Source organism: Acipenser ruthenus, chromosome 11, assembly GCF_902713425.1.
Source record: "Acipenser ruthenus chromosome 11, fAciRut3.2 maternal haplotype, whole genome shotgun sequence".
In the NCBI taxonomy this organism is placed as follows: Eukaryota; Metazoa; Chordata; class Actinopteri; order Acipenseriformes; family Acipenseridae; genus Acipenser; species Acipenser ruthenus.
In genome coordinates this window covers 25,859,190-25,877,043 of record NC_081199.1, presented here as the reverse complement: position 1 = coordinate 25,877,043, position 17,854 = coordinate 25,859,190, and the positions used below count along the sequence as shown (strand labels likewise).

General features: G+C 43.2%; 1 protein-coding gene across 5 annotated transcripts in view; it reads left to right on the top strand.

Annotated features, from left to right (window-relative positions):
* LOC117426594 (insulin-like growth factor 2 mRNA-binding protein 2) overlaps positions 1 to 17,854 on the top strand; it is a 74,656-nt gene that overhangs the window by 39,600 nt on the left and 17,202 nt on the right. For all 5 annotated transcript variants that reach the window (XM_034044328.3, XM_034044326.3, XM_034044330.3 and 2 more), the window contains one exon: positions 15,961 to 16,009. In XM_034044328.3, the coding sequence (XP_033900219.3) occupies positions 15,961 to 16,009 (49 nt within the window). The remainder of the gene's footprint in view (positions 1 to 15,960; positions 16,010 to 17,854) is intronic.

Sequence of the window (17,854 nt, the reverse complement as noted above, 5' to 3'; positions counted from 1 at the left end):
AGTTTAGCTCCATGTACAACATTGGGATTGCAGGCATCATCCAATTTGCTGGTACAAATTGGCTTCACTAACAAAATGCCCCCCTGGTTGACTGATTAATCATTATTACATTGCTTCACTGTTGATTAATTAATTAACATTAAATCAATACTGAACAGTACAATAAAAGTAACTGCCATCGTTTTTTCATTTGACTCAGTCCTAAAGACACAATACTGTTGTACTTTTTATTTTGAAGAATTTATCTCACTCCGTGCCACCTGTTTCAGATCATTGGATAAAATACATATTTTAAGATAATTACTAATTAGATCTCATCCACATTTATTCATGAATAATAGGAATATGAACACTGATCCTACTATGGCAGGGTCCAAGCCATACACTTTAGGAATTGTCTTTATGTTTGGTACCCAGCTGTATTATATGATTCTCTTTTACATGTGATACTGTGTCTAGTTATTTTGACTTACTTCCCTCTTCTAGAACTGGGAGTTTCAAATCCATTGGCTTAGTTTAAAACAAGCCAGATTGTGCTTTTGTAGGACAAAAACGTGCCGCTTATTAAGAAACTGTTACTGGATGTTGTGCATACCAGAACGAAGAAAGTAATGTTCCTCTTGTATTTTTTAATGTTCCATTTTCCTGCAGGCAAAAACCTCTGGAATCCTCTCTCTCTCTCTATCTCTCTCTCTCTCTCTCTCTCTCTCTCTCTCTCTCTCTCTCTCTCTCTCTCTCTCTCTCTCTCTCTCTCTCTCTCTCTCTCTCTCTCTCTCATGTTCTTGACTACTTCTCTACTTCCTCTCTTTCCTGTATAACGTTCTAATTGGTTGTGTCTGGTCTTTGCTGATTGGTTGGCTCAGTTCCGCTCTGATTGGCTGCTTGCAGGGCATGTTGTGGGTTGACTCAGTGCAGCTGCCAGTCCTGTATTGTTCTCCACTGAATACAGAGAGATCAGCCCAGTGCTACAGTTGCGCTGGTTAGCAGTATCCCGAGCAAGTCAGACACGAGGTTCTTTTGTCTGCCACCACCCCCCTCCCCTCCGTCGAGCTGGACCGCATTTAATTAGACAGAGGTAATTTGTTCATTAAGCAAACAGACTGGGCTGAGCCCTGTCAACTAAAGCCTGTATTCCAGTAAGTACAGGCTGCATACTGGAGTAAACACAGTGTTGTAGTGTACTCGCAATGCCAGTATAAAAGAAAGACTTTTTATTCTAGTTACAGGATACGACTCATACTTCTGACTGCATCATTTGTTTTTTAAGTGGAACTCCCAGTAAATCATACTAACAAAAAGTGATAGAACAATAAAAAAAGAATTGGGAATGAATTATTTTAACATCACGGAGACCTGTGTCCAGCACACAAACAGTTATTTAGTTCAATGTCCTTTTTCAACCTAGCCGTAATCAAACTTTATTTTACAGATTATGTTTGTAAAGAAAAGCCTAAGTAGGCTGTGCCAAAATGTATTGCTTTTTTTATAGCCCCATGTAGATAGATTCCTTCACACTGCTGTTTATCAATCCATTAAGCTGAGCTACAGTACAAGATCACTGGAGTTGTGTTTTCAGGTGGTGGTGGTTTGCAAACGTTGCCATTCCAGGAACAGCTAGAGAGTCTAAATGGACACATTGGTCAATGTAGCCACTCCTTTTAAGGACCAACTATCATGTTGCTTGTGATTCACTGCTTTCTCATGCTTGTAGCTGAATAGTTGCACTCTCACACAGCTTATATGGGTCAAGTTGTTCAACTCACATCTCACACGACCACATAAAATCACAAACGGGTCATTTGTACTGGACACCAGTAATGAAATCATTTTCTAATTGAGCTTACTGTACCCTCTCAAATGTTACGGCCTGTCAGTGCATTTACCTTTAACAAGGAAAGTAGCACTGTAGCCAGACAAATATAGAAGAGGTATGGAGACCCGTAAGAGACTTGTGAGGATGTCGTTTTACTAACCACAGGTAAGAAACTGTTGGTCACACTTTTACTTCATCTAGAGCGTACAGATCCAATTGTGATAAAAGTTATGGCATTCAGAATCTGGGAGTATACTGAAGAACCTGTTGACCTGTCTGTTCCATGTACAAAGGGTGGACTAGGTCATGGCAATTTACTGCTTTTTTTTTTTTTGGTTCTAATTTAGTATTTATTATGCAATAATGAAAATGTCTTATACTGATTCACAAGGTACATTGCACTGTATCAAACCATATTCCAGATTCATTTTATCAGTTTAACAGAACCTGCAGTGATGCCTTAATTGAAATTAGTGATATTATTCTTTGAAAAAAGAACAACTGGTGCTGTTTATGGTCAAAATTGATCCAGCCAGCTGTGGCTATAAGCTGCTTTCACCATGTGACATTGCTGTTGCTATGGTATTAGAGTGCAACGCCGAGGGCTCATTGACTGGAGGGGAATGTTTGTCCCTGTAGTTAGGATGAGGCATTAACCACTAACAATGCATTGAGTTTAACAAATAACATATCAATAAAACAATGTATCATCAGGAGGTAAAATTAAACTAACCTTTTTAGGTGGTGCCATTGTATTCATTAATTTCAGTAGTTTAGAAAATGATAGGTAAGATACTGTGGTTGAATTGAAGGTAATTACATCCTACAATAAAGGCCAAGTTAACCTCATTTTAATCTCAGAACATGGTATGGTATGAGGAGCAAAATCTGAAACACTTTTTCAGTAAATTTGGGAAACTGTAGTCAAAACATGAAACCCTACTTCTTCGTTTGAGCTTCCTGCTTCCTGTAAACAACTGCTATCATCGTAGTAACAGAAAATGAAACAAATCGAAGTATTATATTTTCTACCTGCTAGCATGCAGTCCCACATTGCCACCTATTGACTGAAATATACTGGCTGCTCTGCATTAATAATGAATTGGTATTACCCGCAATATTGGGCTTTTGCTCTCAAAATGTAGAGTTAGCACTCATTTATGCAACCCCTCCCATCACAGGTTCCCCTGACGATAAATGAGAGCGACGGTTTTATGAAACGTCCATTAGATTACAGTGCTGATACGAGCAGTACTATCAGCTACCACTTGCTTTTGCTTTATCAAATGCAATATCAGCAACGATACAGTACTGTAACTTTTAACTTTGCTCAATTAACAAAATACAAATACATCTTTTGAATGGCTTTTCAACTGGTAATATCTACATAATAAAGCAACAAACAAAAATATCTTTTAACCCAGGTGCACGTCTTGAGGCGGGTATATGAGAGTTAATAACAAACAATATGGTGCTAGCGTAATAAAAAAATACAGGCCGAATCTAAAACGCGTGTGACGATTATATGTAGTGTTTTATAATAGAATCAATCTGTTACAGTGCTGACTGACGGATTCACGAGAGGCAGGTAAACGGGGTGGTGACTGTATAGATAGTTACAGTACAACACTAGAGAAGGTCTTTTAGTCTAATATCTACGTAAATGAACAGTTTGTGGCTTTTTCAGTTAACCCAGTGGCTAACAATTCAGCTAAGGAGACATGTAAGACGTCAGCATTGTCAGGGCAGCAGTGTGAAACTGCTCAGTAACTCAAGAGGTTCCTTTGGTTTTATTTGAATTTGCTCTGGGACTCCAGGGTATTGGCCAATCCAATCTGTAAAAGAAACACAGATCAGCTCTTCACAGATCACTGCGTACCGTACAGAGCTAGACTGAATTAAGATTTGGTGGGTCAGATCTGAGAAAATCCTGTAATTCTCTTGTCATGAATGAGGGATTTTTACACTATCCCATTGATGGGATTATCCACACAGCTCTGTGATTGAAAAACAGGTTCTGTTTACAAGATAAAAGTTTCCAGGCTGCAACATGTATCCTAGTAGTAGTTTTCTATTGGGCTGAATCTTGTTGTTGTGAAAGAGGCTGCACTAGGTGGCTAACAGGAAGAGAGACACAAGTATTTTTATACAAAGCTGAAACTATTTCAAAATATCTGAACGTGGTACTGAAGAGGCCTGAAGAAATGGAAGAGCTAATTAAAACTGCAGGGTGTCTGTAATTTTAAAGGAATCCAATATTTAGATGCTGAATACCAGGAGAAAATGAATATCTGAAATGATAAGCCTGAGGAATAAACCTACAACCAACAGAGCATCTGAAGACAATGCTGTGCTTTAGTATGATGAACCAGCAAAGAAACAGATTCTCTGTTGCCCCAATTTATACACCGAAGTATGTGGTGACACCTTACATGAAGTGTCCCTAACCGTACTGTTATTACACTGTAATAACCGGCGTTGTGTGTGCGTGCAAAACAAGAGCTGTGGAACTCATTCCCCACATGTGGTAGAAATGCACATTTTGATGACATTTTGCTATTTTTTTCATGTGGTGGATACCCAATAGACAAATTACATTCTTGTCATTCAAAGCATGTTTTTAGCGCTTTACAACCAAAAAGAATGAATTGAGTAAGAGGTTGAGTAACCCCCATTGGTCCACTTGAGCTGGACAGACCAACACAGAGTTGTGCAATATAATTAGTACCTAAAAAGCCATGACAAAAGGAAGGAGCAAATGTAATAAATAATATACCTGCTGAAAACGCTGCACCTGCTGAATGCACTGGTATTACTGTGTGGGCAATGCTGTTCAATTGCTCATTACTGCATTGAGTCCACAATGAGATGCAGTGGCTGAAGCATGCAGGAATTCATTCTGCTGATTTCATTTAGCAGTTTTGATTAGACAGCAGAAGGCTCATCATTTTTTCTCTTTTCTGTTCTGTTTTGTAACAAACTTTGATGTACTTCATATCGACCAGCACGGCTTACCCACTTCTGTTTTATAAATATTTGTATACAAAGTATTGAGAATTACACCACAGCCACCACATCATTAACGTACCTCAATGATAAGGGCTCAATGATAAGGGCCTATTCCAGGGCTCAGTTTTATTGACCTTGGTTATTCTATCTATGTCTTGAAGTCTGGCCTGGCTGGCAATGGCAGACTTCAATAAGCAAGGTATTAGGGAACATTGGGCTAACAGGCTGTGGTCTCAGCTGAAGGTTACCTGTCAGCTTGCACGGTGCTCCGTATAAACGTTTTATCTGAAAGCTCGCCATTGCACGTGTTGCGTATTATCTTGGCTCCCCGTTCCTGGGAAAACCCCTTCATTGAAAATTTGAAACTTGGCAGGCGGACCTCTCTCTCTCTCTCTCTCTCTCTCTCTCTCCTCTCTCTCTCTCTCTCTCTCTCTCTCTCTCTCTCTCTCTCTCTCTCTCTCTCTCTCTCAATTCAATTCAATTCAATGGTTCTTTATTGGCATGACTTACAATAGCAGGTGTTGCCAAAGCAATTATACAATACATACATGTATATATACATACAATAGTATTGTTAATGATAAAATAAATACATAAATTATAATCAAAATAGTGGCAAGCAGCTACGTATTGGACAGCCAGTGGGGCTGTATGTCCCTCCCCTAGGAGTACAACCAGTCTTTCTGAGTCTGCCATGTTTGGAAAAAGTGGATGGTCATTTACTATTTTATTAAAGAATACTTCCCAAGAATATTTCTCACAGTGTAGGAGAAAGTGCATCTCTGTCTCGACCTGTCCTGTCTCACAGTGACCACAGAGCCTGTTCTCTCTCTCTCTCTCTCTCTCTCTCTCTCTCTCTCTCTCTCTCTCTCTCTCTCTCTCTCTCTCTCTCTCTCTCTCTCTCTCTCTCTCTCCCTCTCTCTCTCTCTGCCTCCGTCCAAGTCCTGTAAGAGTCTTGGCCACTCCGCAAGCTACCTCAGGGTTTCAAAAACGTTATTTAGTAACTGATTCCAGACGCTATGTTTGCTGGGAATATGGTCTGTTGTAAATGTGTCTGAGTCACACTGTTGTTGTGGTCGCCTCCCTTAAACCGCACAGTGTTTAGGGTCATTAAAGCTCTGCTGAACTGAAATGGTTTACTGTGGACATTTTCTTCTAATGTTGTCCTATCTGGAAACAGTTAATGCAGCCTCATTCTTAACCACTAGGGGTCACATTTACAAAGTGTGTCACATGACAGTACAATGTAGTGCACAAACTCTGCCCCCAAACATCAGTACTAGTCTTTGGCTTGTTAAGTTCCCTCTGGGAAAGTTATCAGATGATAAACTGAACCTGCAATTCCTATAGGTAATTCTTATTGCAATTAACCACATTTTGTTTGAAGTTTGTGTTAATGTGCTTTCACCTCAGTTCAGGAGCTGCCCTTCAATTCTAGTGTCTGCAATATATATGTAACATAGACTATAGATAATCAAAGTAAGAGCCAGCGCAATTTCCTTTTGTTTTGCTGGCAATACAGGGCTGTGCACTTAGGGTTGCCAGCTGTCCGGTTTTGGACCGGACATCCTGGTTTTAAGTGAATTTGTACCGTGTACGGTCAGATCCTTGTTTACTCACTGTTCATTGCCGTTTGGGTATTTCCACTGTCGCTGAGCCAGTCCACTGTGCAAACATATATATATATATATATATTTTCATTCTCGGTCCGCTAAGTTTGAGAACTACACTGAAATGTGTTCTGCGTTATGTTGCCATTCACTGCTGAGCGGGATCCGATTACTGAGCATATATTATTTAAAAAAAATCACACACAGCAACCTCCCCTCCCCCCGGATCACTTAGCTTGCATTTTTGTATTCTCAGGTTTTGTGATCAGCATGAGCCCCCCCCCCCCCCCCCCACCCCCACTTTGCTCGCATTGCTGGTTTTGTCCGGTTTTGGAAAAATGGAAAGTTGGCAGCCCTGTGTGCACCAGAGGGTGTTGGCGCTTACTAATCTAAGGACACTTGCCGGATCTGCCCTACATTACAGATGGCTGTGGTGGGCAACTTAGAATGATTGGAAAAATCATAAAAAACCTGGCTCTGTGTTGATGCCCTGCTGTACATGTTGCCAGTGCAGCCTCAGTCAGTGCCAGTCAGTGAGCTCAAGGACTGTTATTGGGAAGGACTCCTGTGTCTCGTTTAGATCATTTGAATGTTTGTTTTGGTTTCCCTCCTGTAATTACTCCCATTGTAATACAGCTTAATCTGGCCTTATGGTGCCACTAAAGTGCTGCTTTACAACAAGTCTCTAATTAAAGATACACAAGATACATATTTCAATCAGCCAGCAGCGGCACGTGTGTGTGCGTCCGTGCTATCGGGGGGGGGGGGGGTTGTGGGGGTGCGTCCGTGCTGTCAGGTGGGGGTGTGTGCATCCGTGCTGTCAGGGGGGTGTGCGTCCGTGCTGTCGTGGGTGTATGAGTCCGTGCTGTCAGGGGGGTGTATGAGTCCGTGCTGTCGGGGGTGTATGAGTCCGTGCTGTCAGGGGGGTGTATGAGTCCGTGCTGTCAGGGAGGTGTATGAGTCCGTGCTGTCGGGGGTGTATGAGTCCGTGCTGTCAGGGGGGTGTATGAGTCCGTTCAGTCAGGGGGGTGTATGAGTCCGTGCTGTCAGGGGGGTGTATGTGTCCGTGCTGTCGGGGGTGTATGTGTCCGTGTTGTCTCGGGGTGTGTGTGTCCGTGCTGTCGGGGGGGGGTGTATGAGTCCGTGCAGTCAGGGGGGTGTATGAGTCCGTGCAGTCAGGGGGGTGTATGAGTCCGTGTTGTCAGGGGGGTGTATGAGTCCGTGCTGTCAGGGGGGTGTATGAGTCCGTGTTGTCAGGGGGGTGTATGAGTCCGTGCAGTCAGGGGGGTGTATGAGTCCGTGCTGTCAGGGGGGTGTATGAGTCCGTGCTGTCAGGGGGGTGTATGAGTCTGTGCTGTCGGGGGTGTATGAGTCCGTGCTGTCAGGGGGGTGTATGAGTCCGTGCAGTCAGGGGGTGTATGAGTCCGTGCTGTCAGGGGGGTGTATGAGTCCATGCTGTCGGGGGTGTATGAGTCCGTGCTGTCAGGGGGGTGTATGTGTCCGTGCTGTCAGGTGGGTGTATGTGTCCGTGCTGTCAGGGGGGTGTATGTGTCCGTGCAGTCAGGGGCTGTATGAGTCCGTGCTGTCAGGGGGGTGTATGAGTCCGTGCTGTCAGGGGGGTATGTGTGTCCGTACTGTCGGGGGGGTGTATGAGTTCGTGCTGTCAGGGGGGTGTATGTGTCCGTGCTGTCGGGGGTGTATGTGTCCGTGTTGTCTCAGGGTGTATGAGTCCGTGCTGTCAGGGGGGTATGTGTGTCCGTGCTGTCGGGGGGGTGTATGAGTCCGTGCTGTCGGGGGGGTGTATGAGTTCGTGCTGTCAGGGGGGTGTATGTGTCCGTGCTGTCGGGGGTGTATGTGTCCGTGTTGTCTCAGGGTGTGTGTGTCTGTGCTGTCGGAGGGGTGTATGAGTCCGTGCTGTCAGGGGGGTATGTGTGTCCGTGCTGTCGGGGGGGTGTATGAGTTCGTGCTGTCAGGGGGGTGTATGTGTCCGTGCTGTCGGGGGTGTATGTGTCCGTGTTGTCTCAGGGTGTGTGTGTCCGTGCTGTCGGGGGTGTATGAGTCTGTGTTGTCAGGGGGTGTATGAGTCCGTGCTGTCAGGGGGGTGTATGAGTCCGTGCTGTCAGGGGGGTGTATGAGTCCGTGCTGTCAGGGGGGTATGTGTGTCCGTGCTGTCGGGGGGGTGTATGAGTTCTTGCTGTCAGGGGGGTGTATGTGTCCGTGCTGTCGGGGGTGTATGTGTCCGTGTTGTCTCAGGGTGTGTGTGTCTGTGCTGTCGGGGGGGTGTATTGAGTCTGTGCTGTCAGGGGGGTGTATGAGTCCGTGCAGTCGGGGGTGTATGTGTCCGTGCTGTCAGGGGGTGTATGAGTCCGTGCTGTCAGGGGGGTGTATGTGTCCGTGCTGTCGGGGGTGTATGTGTCCGTGTTGTCTCAGGGTGTGTGTGTCTGTGCTGTCGGGGGGGTGTATTGAGTCTGTGCTGTCTCGGGGGGTGTATGAGTCCGTGCTGTCGGGGGGGGGTGTATGAGTCCGTGCAGTCGGGGGTGTATGTGTCCGTGCTGTCAGGGGGTGTATGAGTCCGTGCTGTCAGGGGGGTGTATGAGTCCGTGCAGTCAGGGGGGTGTATGAGTCCGTGCAGTCAGGGGGGTGTATGAGTCCGTGCAGTCAGGGGGTGTATGAGTCCGTGCAGTCAGGGGGGTGTATGAGTCCGTGCTGTCGGGGGGGTGTATGAGTCCGTGCTGTCAGGGGGTTGTATGAGTCCGTGCTGTCAGGGGGGTGTATGAGTCCGTGCTGTCAGGGGGGTGTATGCGTCCGTGCTGTCAGGGGGGTGTATGTGTCCGTGTTGTCAGAGGGGTGTATGTGTCTGTGCTGTCAGGGGGGTGTATGTGTCCGTGCAGTCAGGGGGTGTATGAGTCCGTGCAGTCAGGGGGGTGTATGAGTCCGTGATGTCAGGGGGGTGTATGAGTCCGTGTTGTCAGGGGTTGTGTGCGCCCGTGCTGTCAGGGCGGGTGTGCCTCCGTGCTATCGGGGCGGGTGTGCCTCCGTGCTATCGGGATGTGTGTGTCCATGTTGTCAGGGGGTGTGTGCGTCCGTGTTGTCAGGGGGTGTGTGCGTCCGTGCTGTCAGGGGGGTGTATGTGTCCGTGCTGTCAGGGGGGGTGTGCGTCCGTGCTGTCAGGGGGTGTGTGTGTCCGTGCTGTCAGGGGGTGTGTGTGTCCGTGCTGTCGGGGGGGGGGAGTGGGGTGTGTGTGTGCGTCCGTGCTGTCGGGGGGGGTGTGCATCCGTGCTGTCTCGGGGTGTGTGCGTCTGTGCTGTCAGAGGTTGTGTGTGTTTCTGTGCTGTCCGGGGTGTGTGTGTGTCCGTGCTGTCAGGGGGGTGTGTTTGTCCATGCTGTCAGGTGGGGTACGTGCCTCCGTGCTATCGGGGCGGGTGTGCCTCCGTGCTATCGGGATGTGTGTGTCCATGTTGTCAGGGGGTGTGTGCGTCCGTGTTGTCAGGGGGTGTGTGCGTCCGTGCTGTCAGGGGGGTGTATGTGTCCGTGCTGTCAGGGGGGGTGTGCGTCCGTGCTGTCAGGGGGTGTGTGTGTCCGTGCTGTCAGGGGGTGTGTGTGTCCGTGCTGTCGGGGGGGGGGAGTGGGGTGTGTGTGTGCGTCCGTGCTGTCGGGGGGGGTGTGCATCCGTGCTGTCTCGGGGTGTGTGCGTCTGTGCTGTCAGAGGTTGTGTGTGTCTGTGCTGTCCGGGGTGTGTGTGTGTCCGTGCTGTCAGGGGGGTGTGTTTGTCCATGCTGTCAGGTGGGGTACGTGTGTCTGTGCTGTCAGGGGGGTGTGTGCGTCCGTGCTGTCAGGTGGGGTACGTGTGTCTGTGCTGTCAGGGGGGGTGTGCGTCCATGCTGTCAGGTGGGGTACGTGTGTCTGTGCTGTCGGGGGGTGTGCGTCCATGCTGTCAGGTGGGGTACGTGTGTCCGTGCTGTCGGGGAGGTGTGTGCGTCCATGCTGTCAGGTGGGGTACGTGTGTCTGTGCTGTCAGGGGGGGTGTGCGTCCGTGCTGTCGGGGCTGTGTGCGTCCGTGCTGTCGGGGGGGGTGTGCGTCCATGCTGTCAGGTGGGGTACGTGTGTCCGTGCTGTCGGGGGTGTGTGCGTCCGTGCTGTCGGGGCTGTGTGCGTCCGTGCTGTCAGGTGGGGTACGTGTGTCTGTGCTGTCAGGGGGGGTGTGCGTCCGTGCTGTCGGGGCTGTGTGCGTCCGTGCTGTCAGCCCGGGCATTACAGCATAACGAAGAGACTGGTGAACAACCTGGCTGGAAAACTAAAAGTTTCCTTGATTTTGAGCAAATAAAAGTTGTGCTTTGTATTGTTTATCAAAATGAAAACCTTACATGTTTTCTTCATGAATGAATGTTAATACCCTGAAGTCTGCATTTAGTTTAAAAGATGAATGGTTGCTTAATATATGCTTGGTTAGCATGTGCTAATTGAGGAACAACCATTTATCCCCCCAGATCAATTTGGCTATTGTCAATCTGTTTGTATTTTACAGTTGTATTTATTAAAAATATTACATTAATTCATTTCCACATTCAAGGTGTGTAGGTTAGAGCAGGGTTTCCCAAACTGTGGGCCATGATGACACAGTCCAGAGTGGGCAAGCGGGAGCAGCAACATTTTATCTATTTTTTATATAATAACGAAAAGCAGCAATAAAATACTAATGAAGAAAACAATACGATTCAAATAAAACAATTTAGATTAAATATATTTACTCTGTATGGCTTGTTTTAAAAAATAGCTTTTGAAGCTATCGTCTTAAATTGACGTTTGTATTCTGCAGTTAAATCTTGATATAGCAAATAAAAAATAATAAAAAGAAAACTGCACCAAATTGAGTTCTGTGGTTATTGCAGTAAGTAGTTGCCTTGGTTACCAGTGGCAGTGGAAATGCTGCCATGGCCTAGCCAACTCTGTTATGTTGCCGGAGGAGTTCTTTGAGTTTGAATCCGTAATCAATAAGTTCAGCAAATTTGAGGTAATGACTTTTTACAACTGACAGATGCAGTTGTCATTAAGATACATACAATATAATACTAGAAAGCAGCCCTTCAGAAAAAAAAAAACATTTTCTAGTGGGGTTTTGCTGTAACACAACTGGCAGCTGTTTTCTCTTCTCTGTTATGTAACAACTGAAGGGGAGCGACTTGTTCCAGCTGTTTCTAATTTTAGAATAGGACAAATAAGAGAAGCATATAAACATTTCAAATATTTAAGAGAGGATTTCTGGTGAGAATCAGAGTGTTTTCTATTGGAGAGATGCAATTTTTGTTTATATATTGTAGAAGTAAGTTTCTTTAGAAAAGGCTCCAGCTCCCTCAAACACTATACTATCTGTATAGTTTAGGACTGGTTATGGTTTTAGTATTTTTTCCTCTGCTCTCACTATGGCATTTACGTGGTATGGGTATGCAAAATGCATCAGAGTAAGGTTTTTATATGGGCAGTCAATGCAATCGGTGTAATGTTAAAAGATGTATGATTGTTCATCATGTGACGGAAGACATTTCAAGAATAAGTAAGATAGCTTCAAATGTCATTTTAATTGCTTTATTACTTTGCTCTTATTATTTTTTTCATGTTTGCAATCATCATGAATGGTTCTGTTTGTACAATATCCTAAGAGAGGTTTTGATTTTAAGCAGTGATAACCAAGGAGTTATTCTGGATTTTTCAAATGTACCCCAGGGTTAAAATGAACCTACAGCTTTGACAAAAGTATTTCAATTTAATAACCTGTATATCTCAAATGAAATGGTAAAAACAAGTTTCTGGTGTGTTCCCTGCGGGGATAACAGACATGACTCAAATATGCTGGCTATTCACTTGGCAAATTAATTTCTCAAAAAAATATTAATAATAATAACATGTTCTAACCTTTCAACTTATTCCAGCAGCCCCAAAACTAATAAGAATAAAATAAAGGGAAACATAAGTTCTTAAAGTCTCAGTAATATCTGTTTGGGACCAATATTGAAGCCTTTATAATACACTTCTGTGAGTGGTGTTCCATTACTGGATCACGTTGGGTGGGAACGTACAGGAATGCAAAGGGTCTGACTTTGATTAGATCTTGACGCAGAAGCAGTTTATCGCTAGGTTTTGAGCGAAGCTTTTGGACTGAGGACCCTCCCTTTCTGAAAAAGTTTTAAATTATGAATAACCATAGATTTGTAATTGGGGTTTGTACAGTAATTTTGCTTGCACACTGTATGCTTAACCACACTTTCCTCAGATTATTACCTGGGTAAACCTTTAAAAGGTTTTACTTTTTAAAAACACACACTCCTGAATAAGCATGTATGATTATGGAGTGTAGTCTCTCTGATCATTTAAGTGAACATTTGTTCCGCTTCTCAGAGAGTTTCAGATTTTTCTCTTTGGGCACTTGCATGTTTTGTATTTTTAAGATATGTTAAAACATGAATCATACCCTAAACTGCTCTGCATGATGCTCTATCCTTCAGAAAAAAATTGGCCACCCTGAGATTTTGAAAGGCAGAAATAGTTTGCATTTGGCAGAGTTTCACAAACCAGCAGCAGACTGTTTGGTTACATTCAAGAATCATTAGGTAACATTTAATTCACCCCTGATATTTAAACAGCTTTATTTCTTTATTTTTTACTTTAACTGTTGGATATTAATTATGTTTTAAAGGAAAATAAGAAAGGCATCCCCTCCAAAACCCCATAAATAATAGAAGGAAAAAAACAAACTGCTGTTATTGCTTTGAGGATCTAACATGTAAATCACAAATAATGCAGCAGTCACTTTGGCACGCGGACAATCCCAGGAAGTGGGCCAGTGACAGGCGATCCAAGCAGTCACCACAAGCACGAAGAAAATGAGAACTAAGTGGAATGGAGCATTCGGCACAGTTACATTTTCCGAGCGCTTGTGTTGTTGCTAGAACTTGGAGCGATAGTAACTGGATGGGAGGGGCTCCACTTGTTATAAATTTGGCAGACTCAATCTATTCCTATTATACTAAAACATTATTTTTAGGGATGCGCTGTTTGTGTCCATCCGTCCGTCTGTCTGTCACACTTATGGTGAACAGGATAACAGCTTTGATTTTTTCTTCACCAAACTTGCCATACACCTATAGATGTTTCAGATTGCATTTGGCTAAAATCCAATAAACTACATTTTATACAAATATTTGTAACCATTGTGCGATTATTATGTTATTATGAAAACCCTCTGTATGTGTATGCCCTGGTGGTAATTTTCTTACCCTCACCATGTATTTACACCTTGAAGGATGTGACCCGACACTGTAGATGGGTGAAATTCACATCTACAGTTTTATGGAGGTGCCACCAAATACTCTGTCTAATGTGAAAAAACTCCTCTGCAAAAACAGCTCCATTAAACTCCTTACTCTGATAAAGGGGATGAAATGTTTATCTTGAGTTTCTTGATAGTTTTACCTTTATGATTACTTATTTTGCTTAGTTTCAGAATTCTCCTCAAAATGTGCCAGTCATCTGCCACAAGGTAGTGTATTTATCTGAAATCAATTAAGGGACAGTAGGTAGCTATGGGGTTTTCCGGATGTCCAAGAGAAAACCTCGCTAACGATTTATAAAGAGCTTGTGGCCAGTTGCAAAAGCAAGTTAAGGATCCACCTAACATGTTTAAGTCAATACCTTAGGGAGATAAGGGAGAATGTATCTTTAATTGTTATCTTTAATTGTTTTGCTTAAACATATTACTTCAGGTGTTTTCTGCTACAATCCCCTGGTCAGTATGGGCCTATGCGTGGCCTTATAAATATGTTCAGCAGAGAGGTGGTTAAAAACAGTGAAATAGGAAGGGAAATGGCTGTAGGCTTAATTCCTCATGAGGCAGCAATTCACCAGAGAATGGGTGGAATGTAACAATCCCACTTCTGTGTGACTACGCCTTCTCAACAGTGTTTTTTACAATTAGAAAGGCTCATTCACATTCTGCTGCCATTCAGCATTTCACAGAAAATTCCGATTTGCAGTCTTCTACACATTCATAATGAAGAAACACACACGCGCACACGCACACGCGCACACACACGCGCACACGCACACACACACACACACCAGCACACACACAGATACACAGACACACACACACACACACACACACACACCAGCACACACACACACCAGCACACACACACACACACACACACACACACACACACACACACACCAGCACACACACACACACACACACACACACACACACACACACACAGATACACACACACCAGCGCACACACACACACACCAGCACACACACACACACACACACACCAGCACACACACACACACACACCCCAACACACAACGGAGTGAGGAAGTAAAGTTCATTGAGAGTCGCAGGGAGAGAAGTCTCTGCTCGGGACAGGTCTTGTAAAACCGATTCCTTATTCTGTGCAGTCTTCTCATTAACCTTTTAAGGTGTAATAACCAAAGAACACCCTTTCTGAAGTATTTGGCTTCCCAGTTCCATTCACTTCCTGCTTAACTCCTGATACTTATCTGTAGCACAACTTTAAATGAAAATATACCTACAAAACAAACATAGCTGCAGCAAAACAAAAAGTGAAATGTTGTGTATTTTACCTTTAAAAGGGTTAGGAATGTACAGCTGGCCAAAAGTTTTGCATCACCCTATAGAGTTAATGATTTTGCTTCATAAAGTCGAATTAAACCTGCCGAATAATGCTATTATGGCTTCCGGTAGCCTTTTGCGGTATCATTTTGTAGTTTCTTTGATTACATAATGTTAAATAAAGTATCTAAATTATATTGAAAAGTAGAGCCCGTACTTTTACAACACAACTGAAAACTTGAAGAGACAATCCCCAATACTGGCAAAGCACGCAGCGTTTTAGGCAGGTGATCTCGACTGCGACCCTTCTAATATAATCCTCCGCACTCCATTTCAGACGTTTCCAGCATGTCCACCTAGTGGTTCTATCTGTGTATTGAAAGAGATGGCAAACTGTCACACAGAATGCAGAACACACATACAGTCATTCTAGAAGTGCTTTTTTTAAACCTATGAAAAATAAATATATTCCGCATTTGGTTATATTTCAGAAATAGTTACAATGTATTTTTTGGCACCTGTATATAAGATACATTCACAAAATGGCCATATTATGTTTAGAATATTGAGAAAAAGACATCAGTCGTCCAAAAAAAATGAATACTTTTTTCAAAAATCTATTTTTGAAAATTATATGAAAATATGATTATAATATTTTTCATATGGGTCAAAATATTCTGGATATTTCATGCCCATGGCATGTATTTTGAAATTTGAATGTGAAAATAATTATTTTGGCATCCATTTTGAATCCTGTTGAACAAAAAATGCATTTTGAATCTTAAAAATGTTGATTTGAAACGGTATAGAATGGTGGTGAAGTTTTTCACCAGATAGATGCATTGCAAGTTGTTGATACTGTGTTGTAGCTCTCTTAACCGTCTTATTTCTTTTTGCAGGAGTCGAAAGATTCAAATCCGGAACATTCCCCCTCACCTGCAGTGGGAGGTAAGCTCACTTTCATACAGTGCTTAGCCCTGGCTGCTCTCTGGTCAGTGTACATGCAGAGGTGTAGAGTATAGTGTTAAGACGTATTTCCAGTTAGTATGCTGGCCACCACGGGTTTGCTCTATGCTAGTGATTCCTAAATTAGACATCTCGATGAGCTCAATTAGGAATTCCCTGCAGTACCGTGACACAGGCATTGTCTTGTGGAAGTATTATATTGTTGAGTCAGGGGGTTGTTGTCAACAGCTGTTTGTTATTAAAACGGAACACAGATTTAAGGGTGTGTAGCTTAAATATTGTGAAAGAATCCAACTTGTACTGTACTTTTAGCATTATTGCAGGCAAAAAAGTGAGAAAATACAAACCTAATATTTTATTTAAAAAAAAAATGTACAGGGAATTATCAGTGTTTATTAGGACAATAACAAGTGATTGCAAATGATTATGAGAAATATATTGGGGGTCTAATGAAAACCTGCTGAATAGTAGTATGTTAACATATTGAATTACATACCGCTTTGTAGTTTATTAAGTATACTTAATGAAAAATTCATATATATATTTTTTTTAATTATGTCTCGGTCCTAAAATTCTAGGTGATGCTAAACATTTGGCCATAGCTGTACAGTTAAAGTATACTGCAGGTTGTACTTGCTCCAATCTGTGCAGATTGGATCAGCTGGCACCTTGAATCTCGTGAAGGGGGCATGTTATCAGTACACAGAACAGGGTACTTCATTGAATACCTTTTAGGAATTCTTAGAGAGACAGCCAGCAAGCTCTGGAAATAAAGTCAAACATTCCCAGGTGGTATTTGCAGAAAACTGTGACCTAGTTTTTATGTTCTCATCCTTTTCCATTTGGTAGAACAAGTCACAGCGTTTCAGGCTGCTGTGTGGAATGCTGTGGCTTTATTGACTGTAATGGGAGTCACGCATAAAAACAGACCAGAAAACACAGCGTCTGACAGCTTTTTAGTGTGATTCATAAACCTGCTGTCAGTATAAATAGGGGGATGGTATTATATGACTGTCTGATTTTTGATAAACTCCATAAGATTATAAGACTAATGTATGAACTAGAGGAAGCCATTCCTAGTAGCGGATTAATCTGACTTGACTCTTATTATATCAGCAGAGATGACAGTAGAGATAACCCAGTCCCAGAATGGACTACAGATATCAACCCTGAAGCATAACCAGTCCCCTTTATAGATTCATGTTCATGTAACAGACATTGTGGATAATGCCAATGTTCCTATTTGAAGAAATACTATAGTTCAGCCAACATCCTGTAACCCTTTATATTGCCTTATATTTTTGTAAACTGTGGATATTTTCGATAGTTTGAAAATGTCATCCATAGATTATAGAGACCGACTACAGAATATTTTTTTGTTTGAAAATAACTGGAAACTGTTACATCCAGAATGGTATGTGTTACATATCCAAAGCCAAATGGTTTGTGGTGGCAGGATGACTCTTACAATTACATGCAACACAATGGCTACAGAGCTGGGGAGTTTTATTGTTTCCTGACCCTAATGAGTTATTAAAGATCTGCAAGGATTTCAGAAAAAATATCGTCTGTCGTCTTTGATCACTGAATACTTTTTTGTTTGTATAATAACTTAGATCACTATTCTCATGCACATTATTTGCTGTACGTTTCCTAACATGATGGATTTCTGCCCAAGAAGTCATGCAGCAAAAGAAATAAGAAAATAGCTTCAGTGCTGAACCATGATTGTGCAATAAAAGGACTCAAACTAAAAAGTAACAAACAAAACACTACCCTTATTAGAGCTCACACAAATCAAACCACAATAATAGAGAAAGCCACCTG